This window comes from Natator depressus, chromosome 16, assembly GCF_965152275.1.
Source record: "Natator depressus isolate rNatDep1 chromosome 16, rNatDep2.hap1, whole genome shotgun sequence".
NCBI lineage: Eukaryota > Metazoa > Chordata > Testudines > Cheloniidae > Natator > Natator depressus.
This window is the reverse complement of record NC_134249.1, coordinates 12,529,342-12,548,280: the sequence shown is the minus strand read 5'-3', so window position 1 is coordinate 12,548,280 and position 18,939 is coordinate 12,529,342. Positions and strand designations below refer to the sequence as shown.

The following is an 18,939-nucleotide window of genomic DNA, read 5'->3' as shown; positions in this document are numbered from 1 at the left end:
GAATGCTTGATAGAGATCTTATAGGTGTTTGCCTCTGTCTGAGGGGTTGGAGCAAATGCGGTTGTATCGTAGAGCTTGGCTGTAGACAATGGATCGTGTGGTGTGGTCTGGATGAAAGCTGGAGGCATGTAGGTAGGCATAGCGGTCAGTAGGTTTCCGGTATAGGGTGGTGTTTATGTGACCATCGCTTATTAGCACCGTAGTGTCCAGGAAGTGGATCTCTTGTGTGGACTGGTTCAGGCTGAGGCTGATGGTGGGCTGGAAATTGTTGAAATCATGGTGGAATTCCTCAAGGGCTTCTTTTCCATGGGTCCAGATGATGAAGATGTCATCAATATAGTGCAAGTAGAGTAGGGGCATTAGGGGACGAGAGCTGAGGAAGCGTTGTTCTAAGTCAGCCATAAAAATGTTGGCATACTGTGGGGTCATGCGGGTACCCATAGCAGTGCCGCTGATTTGAGGGTATACATTGTCCCCAAATGTGAAATAGTTATGGGTGAGGACAAAGTCACAAAGTTCAGCCACCAGGTTTGCCATGACATTATCGGGGATACTATTCCTGACAGCTTGTGTGTGGAAAGTTGGTGTAGAGGGCTACTAAATCCATAGTGGCCAGGATGGTGTTTTCAGGAAGATCACCGATGGATTGTAGTTTCCTCAGGAAGTCAGTGGTGTCTTGAAGATAGCTGGGAGTGCTGGTAGCGTAGGGCCTGAGGAGGGAGTCTACATAGCCAGACAGTCCTGCTGTCAGGGTGCCAATGCCTGAGATGATGGGGCGTCCAGGATTTCCAGGTTTATGAATCTAGGGTAGCAGATAGAATACCACCTTGATTATCACTACAAAAGGTCCCCGCCCCCCCGGTCTCCTGCTGGTAATAGCTCACCTTACCTGATCACTCTTGTTACAGTGTGTATGGTAACACCCATTGTTTCCTGTTCTCTGTGTATATAAATCTCCCCACTGCATTTTCCACTGAATGCATCTAATGAAGTGAGCTGTAGCTCACGAAAGCTTATGCTCAAATAAATTTGTTAGTCTCTAAGGTGCCACAAGTCCTCCTTTTCTTTTTGTAATATATATAGTTCTTCATTTAACATCAATAATTGGCTCATTTCTTGTACCAAGTAAACAGACTGTCACACATTTTAAGAAGATCTCTCTAATATCCATCCTAATGTTCTGTAAGAAATTTTGAACCAGCCTGACCTGATTAGGTTCTGCTGCCATATGGCAGACTTGCTTTTGAAACTGACTTCAGACCAGCAGCGATTGAAAGCATCACAGCATAGGACCCACTGCTACAAGGTAAGGAGCACGCTGACCTCTCATCAAAGTCAACAGGAGTTCAAAGCCCTCAGTACTTCACAGGATCAGACCCCAACTGCATAGCACCAAAGATTTTCTATTACACTCAGTTCAGAGAGAAAGTCCTCAGGTCTGCCAGCAATTGCCTGACGTTTCCCAATCAGTTTTGTGCACTGTAACCCCAGCTCTGTTTTGTGTCTGCACATGTACAATTAAATGAGAAGTGGGCAACACCAGTGCACTAAGGTTAGGACAGGTAGGGAGGGGAAGTGTACAGCAGCAGTGGAGGTATATGTATCTGTGGTTGGGAACCACATCAAAACACCTGTTAGCAAGTTGGGTGATTTTTTTTTTTTACAGGCTTGTATGTGGCTTTCAGTTTGTCTTGGAAGAGAAAGTAGTTGTATGGACATGGAGAAGAATGGCAATCCAGAATGATAATGATGGTGAAAGTACTGTAGTCCATGCTCACTTGCTTGCCCCAGTTCCAAGCTTATGTCTTGGGGAGCTAAGAATCCCATTGCTATAGCCCAGCTGGTTAGGGTGAGTAAGTGAAAACCAACAGTCCAAATAAAGAAAAAAATCTAATAAATAAACATGGGTCTGATCCAGCAGACTTGAATTAGGCAAGCATCTCTCACTCAGGTGTTCTTCCTTGTATTACAGGTAATACCGCAGAGCATTAAACTGAAAGTATTTACCTTTTCATTATTGATGCTGGGGTCTTCCCTCCTCCCGCCCAAAAAAAATTTGGACAAGGGAAGTAGAATAGTCAGTTTCACGTTTAACAGTTTCACAGTCTGACTCTCATGCACTAGCCTAGTACTACATTTGTATGTTACAAATGTGGCAGGTGAATGCTTAAATCCCACCAGAAAGTTTTAAATATCTTTTAAAATATACAAACATATCTACATAATCCAGGAATGTCACTCAGTGTGTCACTCTCAAGCCTAAAATGTCTGAGTCAGTAAGAAGTGATGGAAGCACCTACAGCCATGGCTGAAGGTTCTTTTAATTCAGAATATCACCAGGTTGAATCATCACTGGGTTTTGCAGTCTGTTACCGTCCAATTTTTAAATTCTCAGACATTTTGATTTTATGAATTATGTCCACATGGCATGCACCTACAGTGCGGCATGTATCTATGCCCTGCCAAGAGCCCAAGGCCCTTGTGATATCAGAGATAACTCAACCAATCACCACCCTTACTCTACAGCTTATTTACATGCAACAGTTTCATTGGTTGTATGAGGGAGACTGCACAGATGGTAGATCACTTGGACCAGCTGCTCACCCCTGGGCCCAATTTCCACCCATACAAATCCACACAACCCAGACACAATAACCCCAAACACACACAGGCCCTTCCTGCACCACATAGCCCTCATTTGCCACCTGCACAAATCAACACAAATCTCCCAGCACAACCCCACCCACCCACAAATCAATACAATCACCCAGACCACAATACAACTAGCATACACAATAATCCCAAAAAGAAAAGGAGTACTTGTGGCACCTTAGAGACTAACCAATTTATTTGAGCATAAGCTTTCGTGAGCTACAGCTCACTTCATTGGATGCATACTGTGGAAAGTGTAGAAGATCTTTTTATATACACACAAAGCATGAAAAAATACCTCCTCCCACCCCACTCTCCTGCTGGTAATAGCTTATCTAAAGTGACCACTCTCCTTACAATGTGTATGATAATCAAGGTGGGCCATTTCCAGCACAAATCCAGGGTTTAACAAGAACGTCTGGGGGGGGGGTTTGGGAAAAAACAAGGGAAAATAGGTTACCTTGCATAATGACTTAGCCACTCCCAGTCTCTATTCAAGCCTAAGTTAATTGTATCCAATTTGCAAATGAATTCCAATTCAACAGTTTCTCGCTGGAGTCTGGATTTGAAGTTTTTTTGTTGTAATATCACAACTTTCATGTCTGTAATCGCGTGACCAGAGAGATTGAAGTGCTCTCTGACTGGTTTATGAATGTTATAATTCTTGACATCTGATTTGTGTCCATTTATTCTTTTACATAGAGACTGTCCAGTTTGACCAATGTACATGGCAGAGGGGCATTGCTGGCACATGATGGCATATATCACATTGGTGGATGTGCAGGTGAACGAGCCTCTGATAGTGTGGCTGATGTTATTAGGCCCTGTGATGGTGTCCCCTGAATAGATATGTGGGCACAGTTGGCAACGGGCTTTGTTGCAAGGATAGGTTCCTGGGTTAGTGGTTCTGTTGTGTGGTATGTGGTTGCTGGTGAGTATTTGCTTCAGGTTGGGGGGCTGTCTGTAGGCAAGGACTGGCCTGTCTCCCAAGATTTGTGAGAGTGTTGGGTCATCCTTCAGGATAGGTTGTAGATCCTTAATAATGCGTTGGAGGGGTTTTAGTTGGGGGCTGAAGGTGATGGCTAGTGGTGTTCTGTTATTTTCTTTGTTAGGCCTGTCCTGTAGTAGGAGACTTCTGGGAACTCTTCTGGCTCTATCAATCTGTTTCTTCACTTCCGCAGGTGGGTATTGTAGTTGTAAGAATGCTTGATAGAGCTCTTGTAGGTGTTTGTCTCTGTCTGAGGGGTTGGAGCACATGTGGTTGTATCGCAGAGCTTGGCTGTAGACAATGGATCGTGTCGTATGGTCTGGGTGAAAGCTGGAGGCATGTAGGTAGGCATAGCAGTCAGTAGGTTTCCGGTATAGGGTGGTGTTTATGTGACCATCGTTTATTAGCACCGTAGTGTCCAGGAAGTGGATCTCTTGTGTGGACTGGACCAGGCTGAGGTTGATGGTGGGCTGGAAATTGTTGAAATCATGGTGGAATTCCTCAAGGGCTTCTTTTCCATGGGTCCAGATGATGAAGATGTCATCAATATAGCGCAAGTAGAGTAGCGGTGTTAGGGGACGAGAGCTGATAATCCCAAACACACCTAGTTGCTCATAGCAGGGCACACGTGTTAGACACGTGGTGGACAACTTGGGGCCCATGGGCCGCATGCAGCCCATCCGGATAATCCGCTGGCTGGCCGCAAGACAGTTTGTTTACATTTGCACGGCCGCCCGCAGCTCTCAGTGGCCATGGTTCACCGTTCCCGGCCAATGGGAGCTGCAGGAAGCGGGTAACACATGAAAGCAACAGACATACAGTACTATTTGTAGGATAATAGAAGACCTGGAGGCACACAAACACGAGGGGTGACTGAAAAAAACCAGAGGGAGAAATTGGAAAAATGTTAGAAAACCCAGAATTCTTTTCCAAAATTTCAAAATGTTGATGTTTCAAAATTTGAGCATTTCCAATAGTACTGTGACAAACGAGACAATAGCAAAACTTTTATCAATTTTCTTTCTTTTTTAAACTTTAAAATTCAAAATTTCATCACCATTAAAAAAAATTAACCTACACAAATTACAGCCCTAGTTCATCACCCTGAATTTCATTTGTATCAGATACAAATGCTATCTATAGGAACTTTGCACATGCTTATGTATTTTTTCCCCTTTAAAATTACTATAAACTGTGTGATTAACTGTACAGTGTTTTTTTTACTGATCAGTGCCATCTTTTGATTTGAGCTGTTAATCTCTGCACTTTTTTGGTCTTTCCTGTGTGTCACCATTTGTTTGTTATTTATTTTTAATTCTTTAAGAATGTAACTTCAGTGACCATTGATGAGTTTTTTTAATGTCTCATATTTCTTGCATTCATTTGTTGGCATCTCTTAAACTCTAATAAAGCCCCATCTTTTAAAAAATAATAATCTAGCATCTTTCAATTGAAATGCTTTCTTATGTCTGTAACAGTAGAGCATAACATAGCAATCTTAGGACCTGATCCTGCCAACACTTACACACATGAATAACTTTTACTCACCCAGGTAATCCTGTTGAAGTGAATGGAGCTACCTGCATACATAAATTTTCTCATATTGGTAAATGTTTTCAGGATCAGGTCTGTTTATTATGGCCCCCATTATAGGAATGCTTACATGTGTACTTAAAGTTACACATGTCAATAATTCTACTGACTTCAGGGGGCATACTTATGCGAGGAAAGTTAAACACATGTAAATGTTTGCAAGACCAGATGCTATAATAGGGAATACAGCCCTGCGATTGTTGAAAAGCTCCAGCTTCGGTAACAAAATATAAAAAGCAACTAATGTATATGTTGCTTAGATAAAGATAGGACAAAGACGACAGAAAGGATGGTCCGGGGTAAAAATGCTAGTCTGGGACTTGGGAGAGCTACATTCAATTTCCAGCTCTACCTTTGGCTTCCTATGTAACATTAAACATCTCTAGGATAATAGCACCTCCCTACCACATAGGTGTTGTGAGGATGTCATAAAAATAAACGGAAGGGTAACCACCTTTCTGTATTCTGTGCTATAAAATCCCTCCTGGCCAGAGGCAAAACCTTTTCACCTGTAAAGGGTTAAGAAGCTAAGATAACCTCGCTGGCACCTGACCAAAGTGACCAAAGAGGAGACAAGATACTTTCAAATCTGTAGGGGGGGAACAAAGGGTCTGTCTGTCTGTGTGATGCTTTTGCCGGGAACAGATCAGGAATGCAGTCTTAGAACTTCTGTTAGTAAGCAATCTAGCTAGAAATGTGTTATATTTCCTTTTGTTTAATTGCTGGTCAAATAAGCTGTGCTGAATGGAATGTATATTCCTGTTTTTGTGTCTTTTTGTAACTTAAGGTTTTGCCTAGAGGGATTATCTGTGTTTTGAATCTGATTACCCTATCAGGTATTTACCATCCTGATTTTACAGAGGTGATTCTTTTACCTTTTCTTTAATTAAAATTCTTCTTTTGATTTTGAAAACCTGATTGATTTTTCATTGTTCTTAAGATCCAAGGGTTTGGGTCTGTGTTCACCTGTACAAATTGGTGAGGATTTTTATCAAGCCTTCCCCAGGAAAGGGGGTGTAGGGCTTGGGGGGATATTTTGGGGGAAGATGTCTCCAAGTGGGCTCTTTCCCTGTTCTTTGTTTAACACGCTTGGTGGTGGCAGCATAGGGTTCAAGGACAAGGCAAAGTTTGTACCTTGGGGAAGTTTTTAACCTAAACTGGTAAGAATAAGCTTAGGGGGTCTTTCATGCAGGTCCCCACATCTGTACCCTAGAGTTCAGAGTGGGGAAGGAAACTTGACAGAGGATAAATACATTAATTAATTAATGATTGTGAAGCTCTCACATACTATGGCAATGGGGACCATATAAGTGACTTTGGGGTGTGAGTTCATTTCTGTTACTGTACAATTTGTGTGTATGTGTGACAGTTTAACATTTTAATGCAAAGTCAGCCTGCTGCTGTGCTCACCAAAAGAAGAACTTGATCAAGTTTGCACAGGGGTATGTCATACTAACTAAATGGAAATATTATACTTAGAATAAAAACAAATTTGAGATAATATCTCATACATAAATTTAAATAAATATAAATTTGCATCTATGATGACAGGTAAAAATAATGTTGAAATACAGAATTCCATATGAGGTGGTCACCTTCATTTTATTTTTTTAAAGGTAAAATAATCCATTTGAAAAAAATATACCATGCATGTTTCTGGAATTGATAATCTTGAAAATTGGCTCTTATGCCTTTCAGTTGTATTCAAGTATCTACCTAGATGCATGAAAGTAGCAGTAACAGAAATTGCGCACGCCCAATGAGAAAAGGGAACACCCCTATGGCTACAAAACACAGGCTAATGATGCAATGTCTAGTTACGCAAATCATTTTGGCAAAATACCAGTTCTTCTGCAGTACTTTCTGACTATCTTTTATCTCTTCACTGGGCAAGCAAATCAATTTTAGAAAAATAATTTTACAGTACTGTATGTTCAGGCTGAACTATTATGGAAGTAGAACTCTTGGTTTTAGATCCATGTATTATACTATATACAGCTATTAAAATAACAAAAAGCTTTGAAATTATTACTGTAATTCCATCCTGGGATTTTAGTAACTATATACAGTCTCATGATTTTTGCCATATGGATAATTAGCCCACCATACACTGTATATGACAGCACCAGGTCTTTTAGATGGAGCTATAGCTCTATGATTTATACTTGTTAGGTATGTTACACAAAGTACCTGTCTAGCCATCAGAGAAGAGCCATGAGAACAATTAAAGGATTGGGAAACACCTTATAGTGATAGACTTAAGGAGCTTAATCGATACAGTTTAACAAACAGAAGGTTAAGGGGTAGCTTGGTCACCGTTTATAAATACCTATATGGCAAACAAAATTTTGATAACATGTTCTTCAACCTAGCAGACAAAGGTATAACATGTGGCTGAAAACATTGAGGGTAATTAACCATCGTAACAATTTACCTGGGGGTGTGGTGGATTCTCCCTCACCGGTTATTTTAAAATCAAGATTGATTGTTTTTCTAAAAGATATGCACTAATTCAAACAGGATTTAATTAAGGGAAGTCCTATGGTCTGTGCTATATAGAAGATCAGACTAGATCACACTGATCCATTTAGTCCTGATAAACTTATGAATCTATCTATCCATAGTACCTGGGTAAATAAATATATACCTTGCATTGCAGTACTTGAGTGTCTGGTACTACATGTTTTTATTTTAGCTCCGTATAATAGTTTCAAGTTTTTCTAAATCAGTTCCCAGAGATGAAATAGCAATAAAATTTGGACACGGTACTATGGTATTCTACTGTTTCTATTCTCTCTTAATCCAATGTACCAAATTTCAGTGGACTTAAGGGGTATATCCTAATTCTTCTACAAATGTTGGGTGTTACTAACTCACTGAGCTTGAATTTACTATTAAATATGAAGAGGCTATTGCACAGTGGGACATGGGTGGCCACCTTTGTTATCCTGCAAAAATAAGATGGGTCCCATTGAATCCAGTGCATCTGGAGGTAGGGCTGCCAGGCATCCGGTTTTCGACCAGAACGACTGGTCAAAAAGGGACCCCGGCGGCTCTGGTCAGCACCACTGACCGGGGAGTTAAAAGTCCAGTCGGCGGTGCAGCGGGGCTGTCAGGCTCCCTCCCTGCCCTGTCTCCGCCCAGGTCCCGGAAGCAGCCGGCATGTCCCAGTGGCCCCTAGGCAGAGAGGCGGCCAGGGAGGCTCTGTGTGCTGCCCCCGTCCTGAGCACTGGCTCCGCAGCTCCCATTGGCTGGGAACTGCACCCAATGGAAGTTGTGGTGGTGGTGCCTGTGCATAGGGAAAAATGGTGGGTGCTGAGCACCCACTGGCAGCCCCCCATCAGCTCCCCTCCTACCCCATCGGCGCCTCCCGCCCACCGGTGGCCCCACAGATCAGCGCCTCCCTGTGCCTCCTGCCTGCTGTGAACAGCCGTTTCACAGCATGGAGGCAGGAGGCTGGGAGGGAAGGGGGAGGAGCGAGGACATGGCGCGCACAGGGGCAGTGGTGGAGCAGGGGCGGGGCCTTGGATGAAGGGGTGGAGTGGGGGCGGGAAGAGCCTGGGTGGGGAGGGACCTTAGGGGAAAGGGGTGGAATGGGGACGGGACCTGGGGTCGAGCACCCCCCGACACTTTAGGAAGTCGGCACCTGTGAACGGGGCAGTGCACGGAGCCTCCTGGCAGCGCCTCCACCTAGGAGCCAGACAGACATGTTGCTGCTTCCAAGGAGCTGCCCAAGGTAAGCACTGCTGGGAGCCTGCACGCCAACTCCCTCCCACACTCCAACCCTCTGCCCCAGCCCTGAGCCCCCTCCCACACCTCAAACCCCTCATCCCTGGCCCCACCCCAGAGCCTGCACCCCTAGCCAGAGCCCTCGCACCCCCCCGCGCTCCAATCCTCTGCCCTAGCCCTGAGCCCCCTCCTGCACCCCAGAGCCCACAGCCCCAACAGGAACCCTCACCCCACCCGAACCCCCTGCCCCAGCCTGGTGATAATGAGTGAGTGAGTGAGCGAGCAAGGGGGGGGCAGAGCGAGTGATGGAGGGGCGGGCCCTCGGAGAAGGGGCGGGGCAGGGGGTGGGGCAAGGGTGTTCAGTTTTCTGGGATCAGCAAGTTGGCAACCCCTTCTGGGGGGCTGGATGAGACATTGAGGGCCTCGCTTTCAGAGCGGCTCCCCTTCCCCTTTGGTCAGGAGTTGAGGGGGCGGAAAAGCAGACCCCAGGTCCTGTGCTGCATGTGGCCCATTAGCAACCCCAGGGCCTGCTCGGTAAGGGAGGAGGTAGTCTCGCTCGCTCGCTCGCCCCACTGTGGTGCAAAGCCCTGTTCGCCCCTTGGTGGCTGCTGTCCACCCCAGAGGTGGCCGTAGTATCTTAGTGAGTCTGGAGGGCTAGACAGCGCCTGACGCACTGTGGGATCCTAACCCTTTCCACCCTATACCTCCTACTCCAACTGTGCCCTGGCTAAAGATGGCGACTCCCATGCGCACCTTCGTGCCCTGACTAAAGATGGCGCCGGGTCACACCCTCCTTCGCTCTTCTGTTAAATGTGGCGGCTGCTCATACGCCCCCCCCCCCTGTTTTTGCCCTTACTCAAGATGGCGACTGCCCACCATCACTACCTCCTTTGTTCTTAGTCCTGAACGCGGCTGCCCTCAGTCAAGATGGCGCTTGCCCACACAATCCCAGCCTGTGCCCTCAGCAAAGATGGCGGCGCCCCAATAGCTTCCTATCGTGCCCGCCTCCCGTGCCCTTTCAGAGCGGCCTCAGCGGCTTCACAGTCGGCTATACAAGATGGCGGAAGCAGCTGCGGCCGTTTGAATTCCAGCGAAGCCGCCAAACTCGGACAATAACAACCGGAGTCGCCGCCGTGTCCCTGCAGGGCTCGGGGCCGCCATGGACTCGCTGCCGGGGGAGGACCTCACCCTGCCCGTGGAGTTTAGCGGCAGGTAGGAGCGGAGCGGGACAGGCAGCCTGGGACCGTTTGGTTTGGGGGCCACCCCGCATCTGGCGGGGGCAGGGCCGCCCGGGATTAACGACCCCATCTCCCGCTGGAGACAGGCGCGCTCGGGATTAACCCCCCCTCCGTCGGGTCTGCCATGGGGGCAGGGGCGCTCGGGATTCCCCCCTTCTCTGGGCTGGATCTAATATGGGGGGCAGGGCTGCTCGCGGTTGAAGCCCCTCGTCCCCCGAGTGTGAGGTTGGTGGAGGTTGCTGTTGCTTGGGTCTCACACTGGGGCAGGGGTGCTGTTTATATCCCTCCATCCCATGGGTTCGACACGGGGGGGGCTGCGTGGCTCTTCCTATCTTGTCGGGTCTGAGATTGGGGAAGGGGTGCTAGGCTGCTACCTGGATCCCTCCCCTCCCTCTCGGTATCTGTCATGTACTGTGTGGGGGGGAGAGATGCTGGAAATATTGACGGAGGAGGGACTTTTTGTGCGGTTTCTAAACTTTCCATCACTGCATTTGCCTCCTGTCTCACTCTTAGCGTCAGTATTTCCAGACTGCCAGATGTCTCCAGAGATGAACCTCGCATCGGCCTGGGAGTTAGTGGAGGTAAGGGCAGCTGCCATGTGATGGTGAAAAGAAAGGGGTCCGGAACACTTCAAATGTTAATTTTCGGAGACTGCAGAATTAGGTTTTAAAGATCTTAACTTGTTCTTACAGCACTGAAGACGTATAGAAACACTTCTGTAATGTTCCTGTGATAAGTGCTCATTTTTCCAAACCATTAATCATTCCCACAGCATTTGCAATCCAGATAGTGCAGCACTGAGAAGCTGAAAGTGAAACTGATCACAAAGTGAAACTGAATTAATTACCCAGCTAGTAGAAATGTCAAAAGTTAACAAAGAGCATAAATAGTGAAAAGTAAACATGAAAGTCCTATTCACTTTTAATAGATGTTAGTAACAGAGGCAAATAAATCTTTATATTTGGAACATATGATTTTTGAATGTCCCTTTAAAAAAACCAACAAACCTTATTAAATTCAAGCTATTGCTGCAGAAACTGGTATAAGTCCAAGATACCAACAGATTAAGTTTCTGTTGTTGTTAAGGTCCTGATCCTGCAAGACACTTAGCAGCCTTCAGAATCTGGTCCTGAACTTCTTGTACTAATCATCAGAGAAGATGATGGTGGTTCACTAAGTGCTTTGTTTTAGGGATATCACATGAAAGTCTCTCACCAGACTTTCCAGCTGTAGTCCAGTTACCAACTGCAGATTCTTTATACATATTTGTTTTTTTAAAAAACATTACCATCAGGTATTACTCAATTGTATTGAGCAGGGATAGTAATTCAGCATGTTTTGCTTTATGGTGTGGTGGCTGCGTGTTCATCTTACTTCAGGTTTGGGAGAAAATACAGCATGAAATATTTATTTTGAAGTAACATAGATAATTATAGGAGTACTTGTGGCACCTTAGAGACTAACAAATTTATTAGAGTATAAGCTTTCGTAGGCTACAGCCCACTTCACCGGATGCATAGAATGGAACATATAGTAAGAAGATATATATACAGATAAGTTGGAAATTGCCATACAAACTGTGAGAGGCTAATTAGTTAAGATAATTATCTTTGAGAAGTCATGGAAGATGGGAGAGATTCCAGAGACTGGAAAAGGGCAAATATAATGCCCATCTATAAAAAGGGAAATTAGGACAACCCAGGGAATTACAGACCAGTCATCTTAACTTCTGAACTCGGAAAGATAATGGAGCAAATAATTAAGCAATCAATTTGCAAACATCTAGAAGATAATAAGGTGATAAGTAACAGTCCGCATGGATTTGTCAAAAACACATCATGTCAAACCAACCTGACAGCTTTCTTTGACAAGGTAACAAGCCTTGTGGATAGGGGGGAAGCAGTAGACATGGTATATCTTAACTTTAGTAACACTTTTGATACTGTCTCACATGACCTTATCATAAATAAACTAGGAAAATACAACCTAGATGGAGCTACTATAAGGTGGGTGCAAAACTGGTTGGAAAACCATTCCAGAGAGTAGTTACCACTGGTTCACAGTCATGCTGGAAGGACATAACTAGTAGGGTCCCTCAGGGATCAGTTCTGGGTCCGGTTCTGTTCAATATCTTCATCAGTGACTTAGATAATGGCATACAGAGTACACTTAGAAAGTTTGCGGAGGATGCCAAGCTGAGGGGGGTTGCAAGTGCTTTGGAGGATAGGATTAAAATTCAAAATGATCTGGACAAACTGGAGAAATGGTCTGAAGTAAATAGGATGCAATTCAATAAGGACAAATGAGAAGTAATTCTTCCGCTCTGATTAGGCCTCAACTGGAATATTTTGGCCAGTTCTTGGTGCCACATTTCAGGAAGGATGTGGACAAATTGGAGAGAGTCCAGAGAAGAGCAGCAAAAATGATTAAAGGTCTAGAAAACATGACCTATGAGGGAAGATTGAAAAAATTGGGTTTGTTTAATCTGGAAAAGAGAAGACTGAGAGGGGACATAAGTTTTCCAGTATATAAGGTTGTTACAAGGAGGAGGAAGAAAAATTTGTTTTTCTTAACCTCCTGAGGATAGGACGAGAAGCAATGGGCTTAAATTGCAGCAAGGGAGGTTTAGCTTGGACATTAGGATAAACTTCCCAACTGTCAAGGTGGTTAAGCACTGGAATAAATTGCCTAGGCAAGTTGTGGAATCTCCATACTGGAAACTTTTAAGAGCAGGTTAGACAAACACCTGTCAGGAATGGTCTAGATAATTAGTCCTGCCACAAGTGCAGGGGACTGGACTAGACGACCTCTCGAGGTCCCTTCCAGTTCTATGATTCTATGAAAACTAATAAAGCACAATTATAGCAATTTTTTGTGTTCTGGTAGCCAGTTTTCTGGCCTTGTATTTTGAATGTTATTCTGCCCACTATTCTTTTGTGTATTTAGCCAAAACTATTGTAACTTAATTTCAACGAACTTCTGCCATGCAATAATGAAAGCAATTTACATATACCTTCTCTGGAAGAATATTGAATATGAAGCAAGCAATTATAAGAAATATACCTACATTGCAGTATGGCTGTGATCCTGTTACAGTAGGTGCTGTGCGAACTATGTATCTCATCAGGTTAATCAAATCTTCCACATTTGAAGACTTCTGATTGGCATTCCTGGGAATATTGAAAGGCTATTTAGTGTATATAGAATTACTTGATAACTTTGGAAGTATTTATTTCAATATTTTCTCTAAATTGTGACAACTCTGACCTTGGTACCTCAATGACAGAGAGACAATATAAAATATGTTTCATTTTGTGTATTATTTGGCTTCTATAGAACCTCTTTCCCCCCTCTTTTTAAAGTTTGCATATGTTAACAGCAGCCTTAGTGCCGCATTTACATGCTTTGATAAATTTTGGCTCTTGCAGAATCAGTACATGGGAGAGAAACATTTTGATTATTTATAATCCATATACAGAGAGAAGTAGTTACTATTTCTTTGCTGCATCTTCCATGTATGGAAATCTTGGTCTTGTGTGGGAATACTGTGCAGTCATGAGCACCCTCACCTTCCATTGATTTAAATGGATGATGCAGGTGCTCAACACCTTATACAGTGATGCTTATGGTATATTTTGTCTGGATTTTCTTGTTTTTGTCACAATAACTTGTTTAGTCCATAATGTAAAAAGGGGACATGAAATGACAAATGTCTTTAATGCTTCTAATACATTCTGATTATTAAAATAAGCTTTTACTGCTTCCAAATAAAATCGTCCCTTTGCATCCTTTGGTATTTGGATCTATTTTAATTGTCTTCTCAAATGTCTAGTGTTACTGGATGTGGCGGAAGATGCAGTTTCACCAACCAGAGCTCGGACCATGAAGGATTATGAAAATGTAAGTAAATTTGTAATGCAAAATTTAGTGACCAAGTTGGTTACTAAATCCTATGCAATGTGCTGCGGAATGGACTACTGACAGGACAGAGATGTACAATAACTTCATGGGGACCCATAAATAAATATGGGTGCTGACTCTGGGCTAAGACCTCAGTTGGTGTCAATTAGCATAGCTATGTTGAAGTCCATGATTAACACCATCTGAGAATCTGGTCATCTGTGTTTAGTGCCCATTTTTGAACTGTAACTTTCAAGATTGAAGCACAATCCTGTTGTTCAGGCTAGCAAGTTTCCCATCTTAGTTGCTGAATAACAGTGGGCACAGCTCCGTGTTCAAAACTCCTCCTAAAGAATAGTATTAGTGCATATCTTTACAATGCAATATATGGCATTTGCCTGACTTCATCATTTTACTTAAAAGGAATCAATGGCAGCCTCATATTTCAAAGAATTACTGAATGTGCATTGATTTAGGGACAGCATAATTTTTTCAGTGGTTGAGTGCTATATCAATACCTTCTGCCATCAGATTTACTAGCCAAATGTCTGTGTAACACAAATAAGGAAATGCATTTTTGACTCAATAGGCAATGTCATTTTAACCGATTGACTATGTGGGACAGAGTCGTACTGTTGTCAGATTTGGTTTGGAAAACTTGTCACTGGAGCTCATTGGAATATCATGAACATTTTTGTGAAAATGTGGTGGTGAGGGGTTGCCACTTTCCCAGATGCGAGGGGTTTCAACTGAATACGTTTATTTAGCAGTTTTTAATAAAGTTGGCAATTTCTGATCTCTGAATGGTTGTAACATAACTAAACCATCACATATGTTGAAGGATCTTTCTGGTATTCAAAAGATAAGACTTAATTACTTTTTAGGGCATATGATTTTAAAATGTGTAACTGATTAAAAATTTAGCATTGTTTGTTTGCATTTTGTAGCATTGTTATGGCTGAGTGTTTATCTCCATTCTAAATCCTTCTTTCAGCTTCTTATACCTTCTCAAATTCTTCTGGGCAGTTCACAGGTTTGATGTCAGTCCAAACATGAATTGTTCTGGAAAGCTTTGGCGAAAGCTGTTACAAACTCCTTGTCTGTCTGACTCTCTTTTTTTGAGCCATCAAATATTAGATGGGGTAGGAATAGCCTGCTTAAAATAACTATTACTGTTTTTTGCATTCAGATCAGCTCAACATTTTAAACATTGCATGTGACTACCCAGTGAGGAATAGTCGCTTTGGGGTGGCTTGGTAACTTTAAAGATTCAGATTGTCCATTTCCAAGGAAAAGTGCTGTCAGAGAGTTGGGGAAACTCCATGAGATTCCCATTGTGGAGTCTCTCCCAGATTGTTCCATGTGAGGAAAAGAGGGATGGGTTGTGTTTTCCTCCTTGCAGAACGAGCACAGGATTTCCATCCTTCTTTCCTTCCCATGGTTCGGAACCCTCAAATTCTCAAGGTAGTCCTCATGGATGTTGGGTTCTGCTAGAGCAGGGGTCGGCAACCTTTGAGAAGTGGCGTGCCAAGTCTTCATTAATTTAAGGTTTCGCTTGCCAGTATTAAATTTTACAGGAGCCCCCCGATGGAACCCCAGACTGGCAGCGGGCTGAGTGGTGCTGGGACCGCGGCTGGAACCCCAGACCGGCAGCGTGGGTGGCAGACAGAACCCCAGACCGGCTCAGCCCACTGCTGGTATGGGGTTCCATCTTCCGCCCACGCTGCTGGTCTGGGGTCCTGGCTGCCAGCTACGCTCATCCCGCTGCCGGCCTGGATGGATGGAACCCCGGGCCGGCAGCGGGCTGGCAGCGGGCCGGCGGCCAGGACCCCGGGCCGGCGGCGGGCCGGCAGCTTGCTGAGCCACAGGTTGCCGACCATGCGTGCTGCAGGTTGCCATCCTCTGTGTTAGAGGCTAGGGCAATCTCTGCATGGGCCTCCATGCCTGCTCCAGATATCCCCTTCCTAGGGTCTTTTCTCCACTCCCAGTTCCCTGGCATGTGCAGACCTTGTCTAGACTACGATTTGGAAGTGTGATCTCATCACACCTTTAAATCCTAGTTGCGGCAAAGCTATAGATAATGCTTGCTGTTGCAGCTTCCCACATAGAGCGGCTGTGAAGAAAAGTTACTGCCTGCAGTGCATGCATCCTGAGGCTGCATTAACCTTTCAGTGGATTCTCTGCAGGACATGTGAGGGGAATGGTCCAGTATGCTGCTCTCCCTGTGCATGATGTCCCTGACCTGTATGAGAGAGGGAGAACAGAACAGAGGAGGCAGTTGACCCCTTCATGGGCAGTGGGGAGATTCATGCACAGAAGTTTCCCTTTTTGTGCAGGCCCTCAGGATGTTCTGAGCCCTAAGGAATTAGAGTGTAGAGTTTGAAGTTTGAACATGCATAGAAATAGGAATTTAAGTGCTCGTCTGGTCTGGTTTCTTTGCAATAGAAGGAATTTTTGCTCCAAGTTTACTTTTGTGTGCAACTGGAAATGCAGGTAAATGAATGAAAAGAGAAAAACTTTTTAACTGTGCTCTTTCCCCATTTACTTTGTGCTGGTAAGCAGAAAGGAGGAATGTCTGGTTACAAGTCTAAGGACTTTTTTTTTTTTTTTCCCTTCTCAACCATTTAACTACAGTTTTGTTGTTGTAAAATGGCCTGTGCTTGCAGGAACTGTTACTGTGCAGTGAAACCACAGACTGTGGTGACAGATGTCACTTTGTATAAAAGTGGCTTTATGCAAAAGTGGAACTGCAGCTAAATTGAAAAGGACAAGTGCTATTTTCCTCACTGACGCTGTCGTATGGAACCTTGCTATGTAGATTGTACTTGAATCGCAGAGTCAGTTTCTCTCAGGAAATCTGTTGGGTTTGTTGCCGGCACCCAGTGCCGAGAGGCAAAACAACAGCAGGGTTTGGTTCGCTACCCGGTGTGCTTCACCCAATAATCACAACGGGGTGGAGAAGCAGAAAAGTTTATTTGAAGCTTCAAAAAGGTACAGGGAGACTAGAATCTCAAATCCTGCACCCAGAGCAGGAAGTTACACAGGCTTTTATACATTCTTTCTTTAGCATACTTATTTAATAGGCTGCCCTAAGTATCCATATAGCCAGCCAATCCAGTTACCAGCTAGTTCCCTTGTTTTTTGTATTATTTGTTAAACTATACATAAAGCTGCTTTATTCAGCATTGTTTTTTTATATTTGCCCTGTTTGGCCTTGTTTAGTTTCAGGCAGTCTGACTCTGCAACATATTGTTGCAGATCCTCAGCATAACTGCTGTGAGTGCCTCCAGGCGGGGGGGCCAAGGACGCTTGGGCCTAGTACGCAGAGCTGCTGCGAATGCCTCCAGGTGGGAGGGGGGAGCCAAGGACACCTGGGCCTACTGCAAGGGGGCTTCATCGACCCTCGTGGTCTTCCATCCCCTCGAGTTACCTAGTGGCCATGCCCCAGTGTCCCCAACAGGTTTATTTCTTTTTGTTTATGTTTAGAAATAAGAAAGTTTAAAGAAAAATAAGTTAAAACTGGAGACTCAGAGTTAATTCCTACAACTGTGTTAACTTGCTCACATTTTACATTGTAGCTTTATTGAGCTGTCATTTTAACTGCATTATGTAATCTAAAAACTCTGTAGGTATGACTGAATTAAATTTGCTCTGAGTTTGTTTGGCATTTGTGTTTTTAAGTTCTTAGTTTATTATTGCATTTTAATTGTTGTTTGCATTTAGGATGGGATTTTCCAAAACACTCAATATTGTCCTAGCTCTGCTCTGTGCTGCAGGTGTGATGAATGTCGGACTAGAAAAAGTTTCACGAACATAACTTATGTTTATATGTTTTTAACTTTAGTGTCTTTATTGGCTGAGCTATTTAAAATAATGGCAACCTGGAATAATCTGCTGGCAATTTAAACAATTAAGCGATAAATATTGTTTGTATGATTCATACATATAGTCAAACTGAACTCAGTGGGACTACTTGCTTGAGTAAAGTGAGTAGATTTGGTCCCTCAGGGCCCAAGTCTACAGCCTTCTCTTATATGAGAAGTTCTTGACTTCTGGGACTACTGTAAAACAGGGTTTCAGTATCTTCGTATGCTCTAAGGCCGGAAGCCCCCAAACTGTGGGGCATGCCCACTAGGGGGGCACGAAGGAAAGTTCAGGGGGGCACGGGTGGGGCCCAGTCCAGCCCCCACAGGGCTGGGGAGGGAGCACCACCCACCAGCTCCACTCCTGACGCTGGCTGCTGGGCTTTGCTCCTGGTTGAGGCTCCGCTCCTGGCCCTGCTCCCACCCCCAGCTGTGGCCCCGACCTTGGTCCCTTTACTCCTGTCCATTTCCCAGTTCTGGCTCGGAGGGGTGTAGACAGCGGTATGGGAGGATGAGGTAAAAAGCTTGGAGACCACTGCTCTAGGGCTTGGTGTTCACACAAAGTCACTTTGGTTTAACTAAGGGCTTGTCTACATTATCCGCTGGATCGACGGGCAGCGATTGATCCAGCGGGAGTTGATTTATCGCGTCTAGTCTAGATGTGATAAATCAACTGCCAAGTGCTCTCCCGTCGACTCCGGTACTCCACCAGGGCAAGAGGCGCAGGAGGAGTTGACGGGAGAGCGTCAGCCGTCGACTTACTGCAGTGAAGACAGCATGCTAAGTAGATCTAAGTACGTCGACTTCAGCTACATTATTCATGTAACATTTGTTAGGGGGCTTATTCCTTCACCCTCTCACTTCCCTGGTCCTTCTCGCGTGAACAGAGAGCAACAATACCCGAAGTCCAAAGGTGCAAACAATTCGATGTTTTTTTGGGGTGACCTTCCAGCAAGCTTAATCCAAGTTCCTTTTT

At 44.4% G+C, this 18,939-nt stretch overlaps 1 protein-coding gene across 4 annotated transcripts in view; it reads left to right on the top strand.

Moving 5' to 3' along the window:
- The first annotated feature begins 9,960 nt into the window (after positions 1-9,960).
- CDK5RAP2 (CDK5 regulatory subunit associated protein 2) overlaps positions 9,961-18,939 on the top strand; it is a 103,387-nt gene continuing 94,408 nt past the window's right edge. For 3 of the 4 annotated variants that reach the window (XM_074973733.1, XM_074973735.1, XM_074973734.1), the window contains exons 1-3: positions 9,964-10,174; positions 10,714-10,781; positions 14,033-14,100. In XM_074973733.1, the coding sequence (XP_074829834.1) occupies positions 10,122-10,174; positions 10,714-10,781; positions 14,033-14,100 (189 nt within the window). In that variant the 5' untranslated portion in view covers positions 9,964-10,121. Of the gene's footprint in view, positions 10,175-10,713; positions 10,782-14,032; positions 14,101-18,939 lie in introns of all 4 variants that reach the window. The other variant, XM_074973736.1, reaches the window with a different exon arrangement.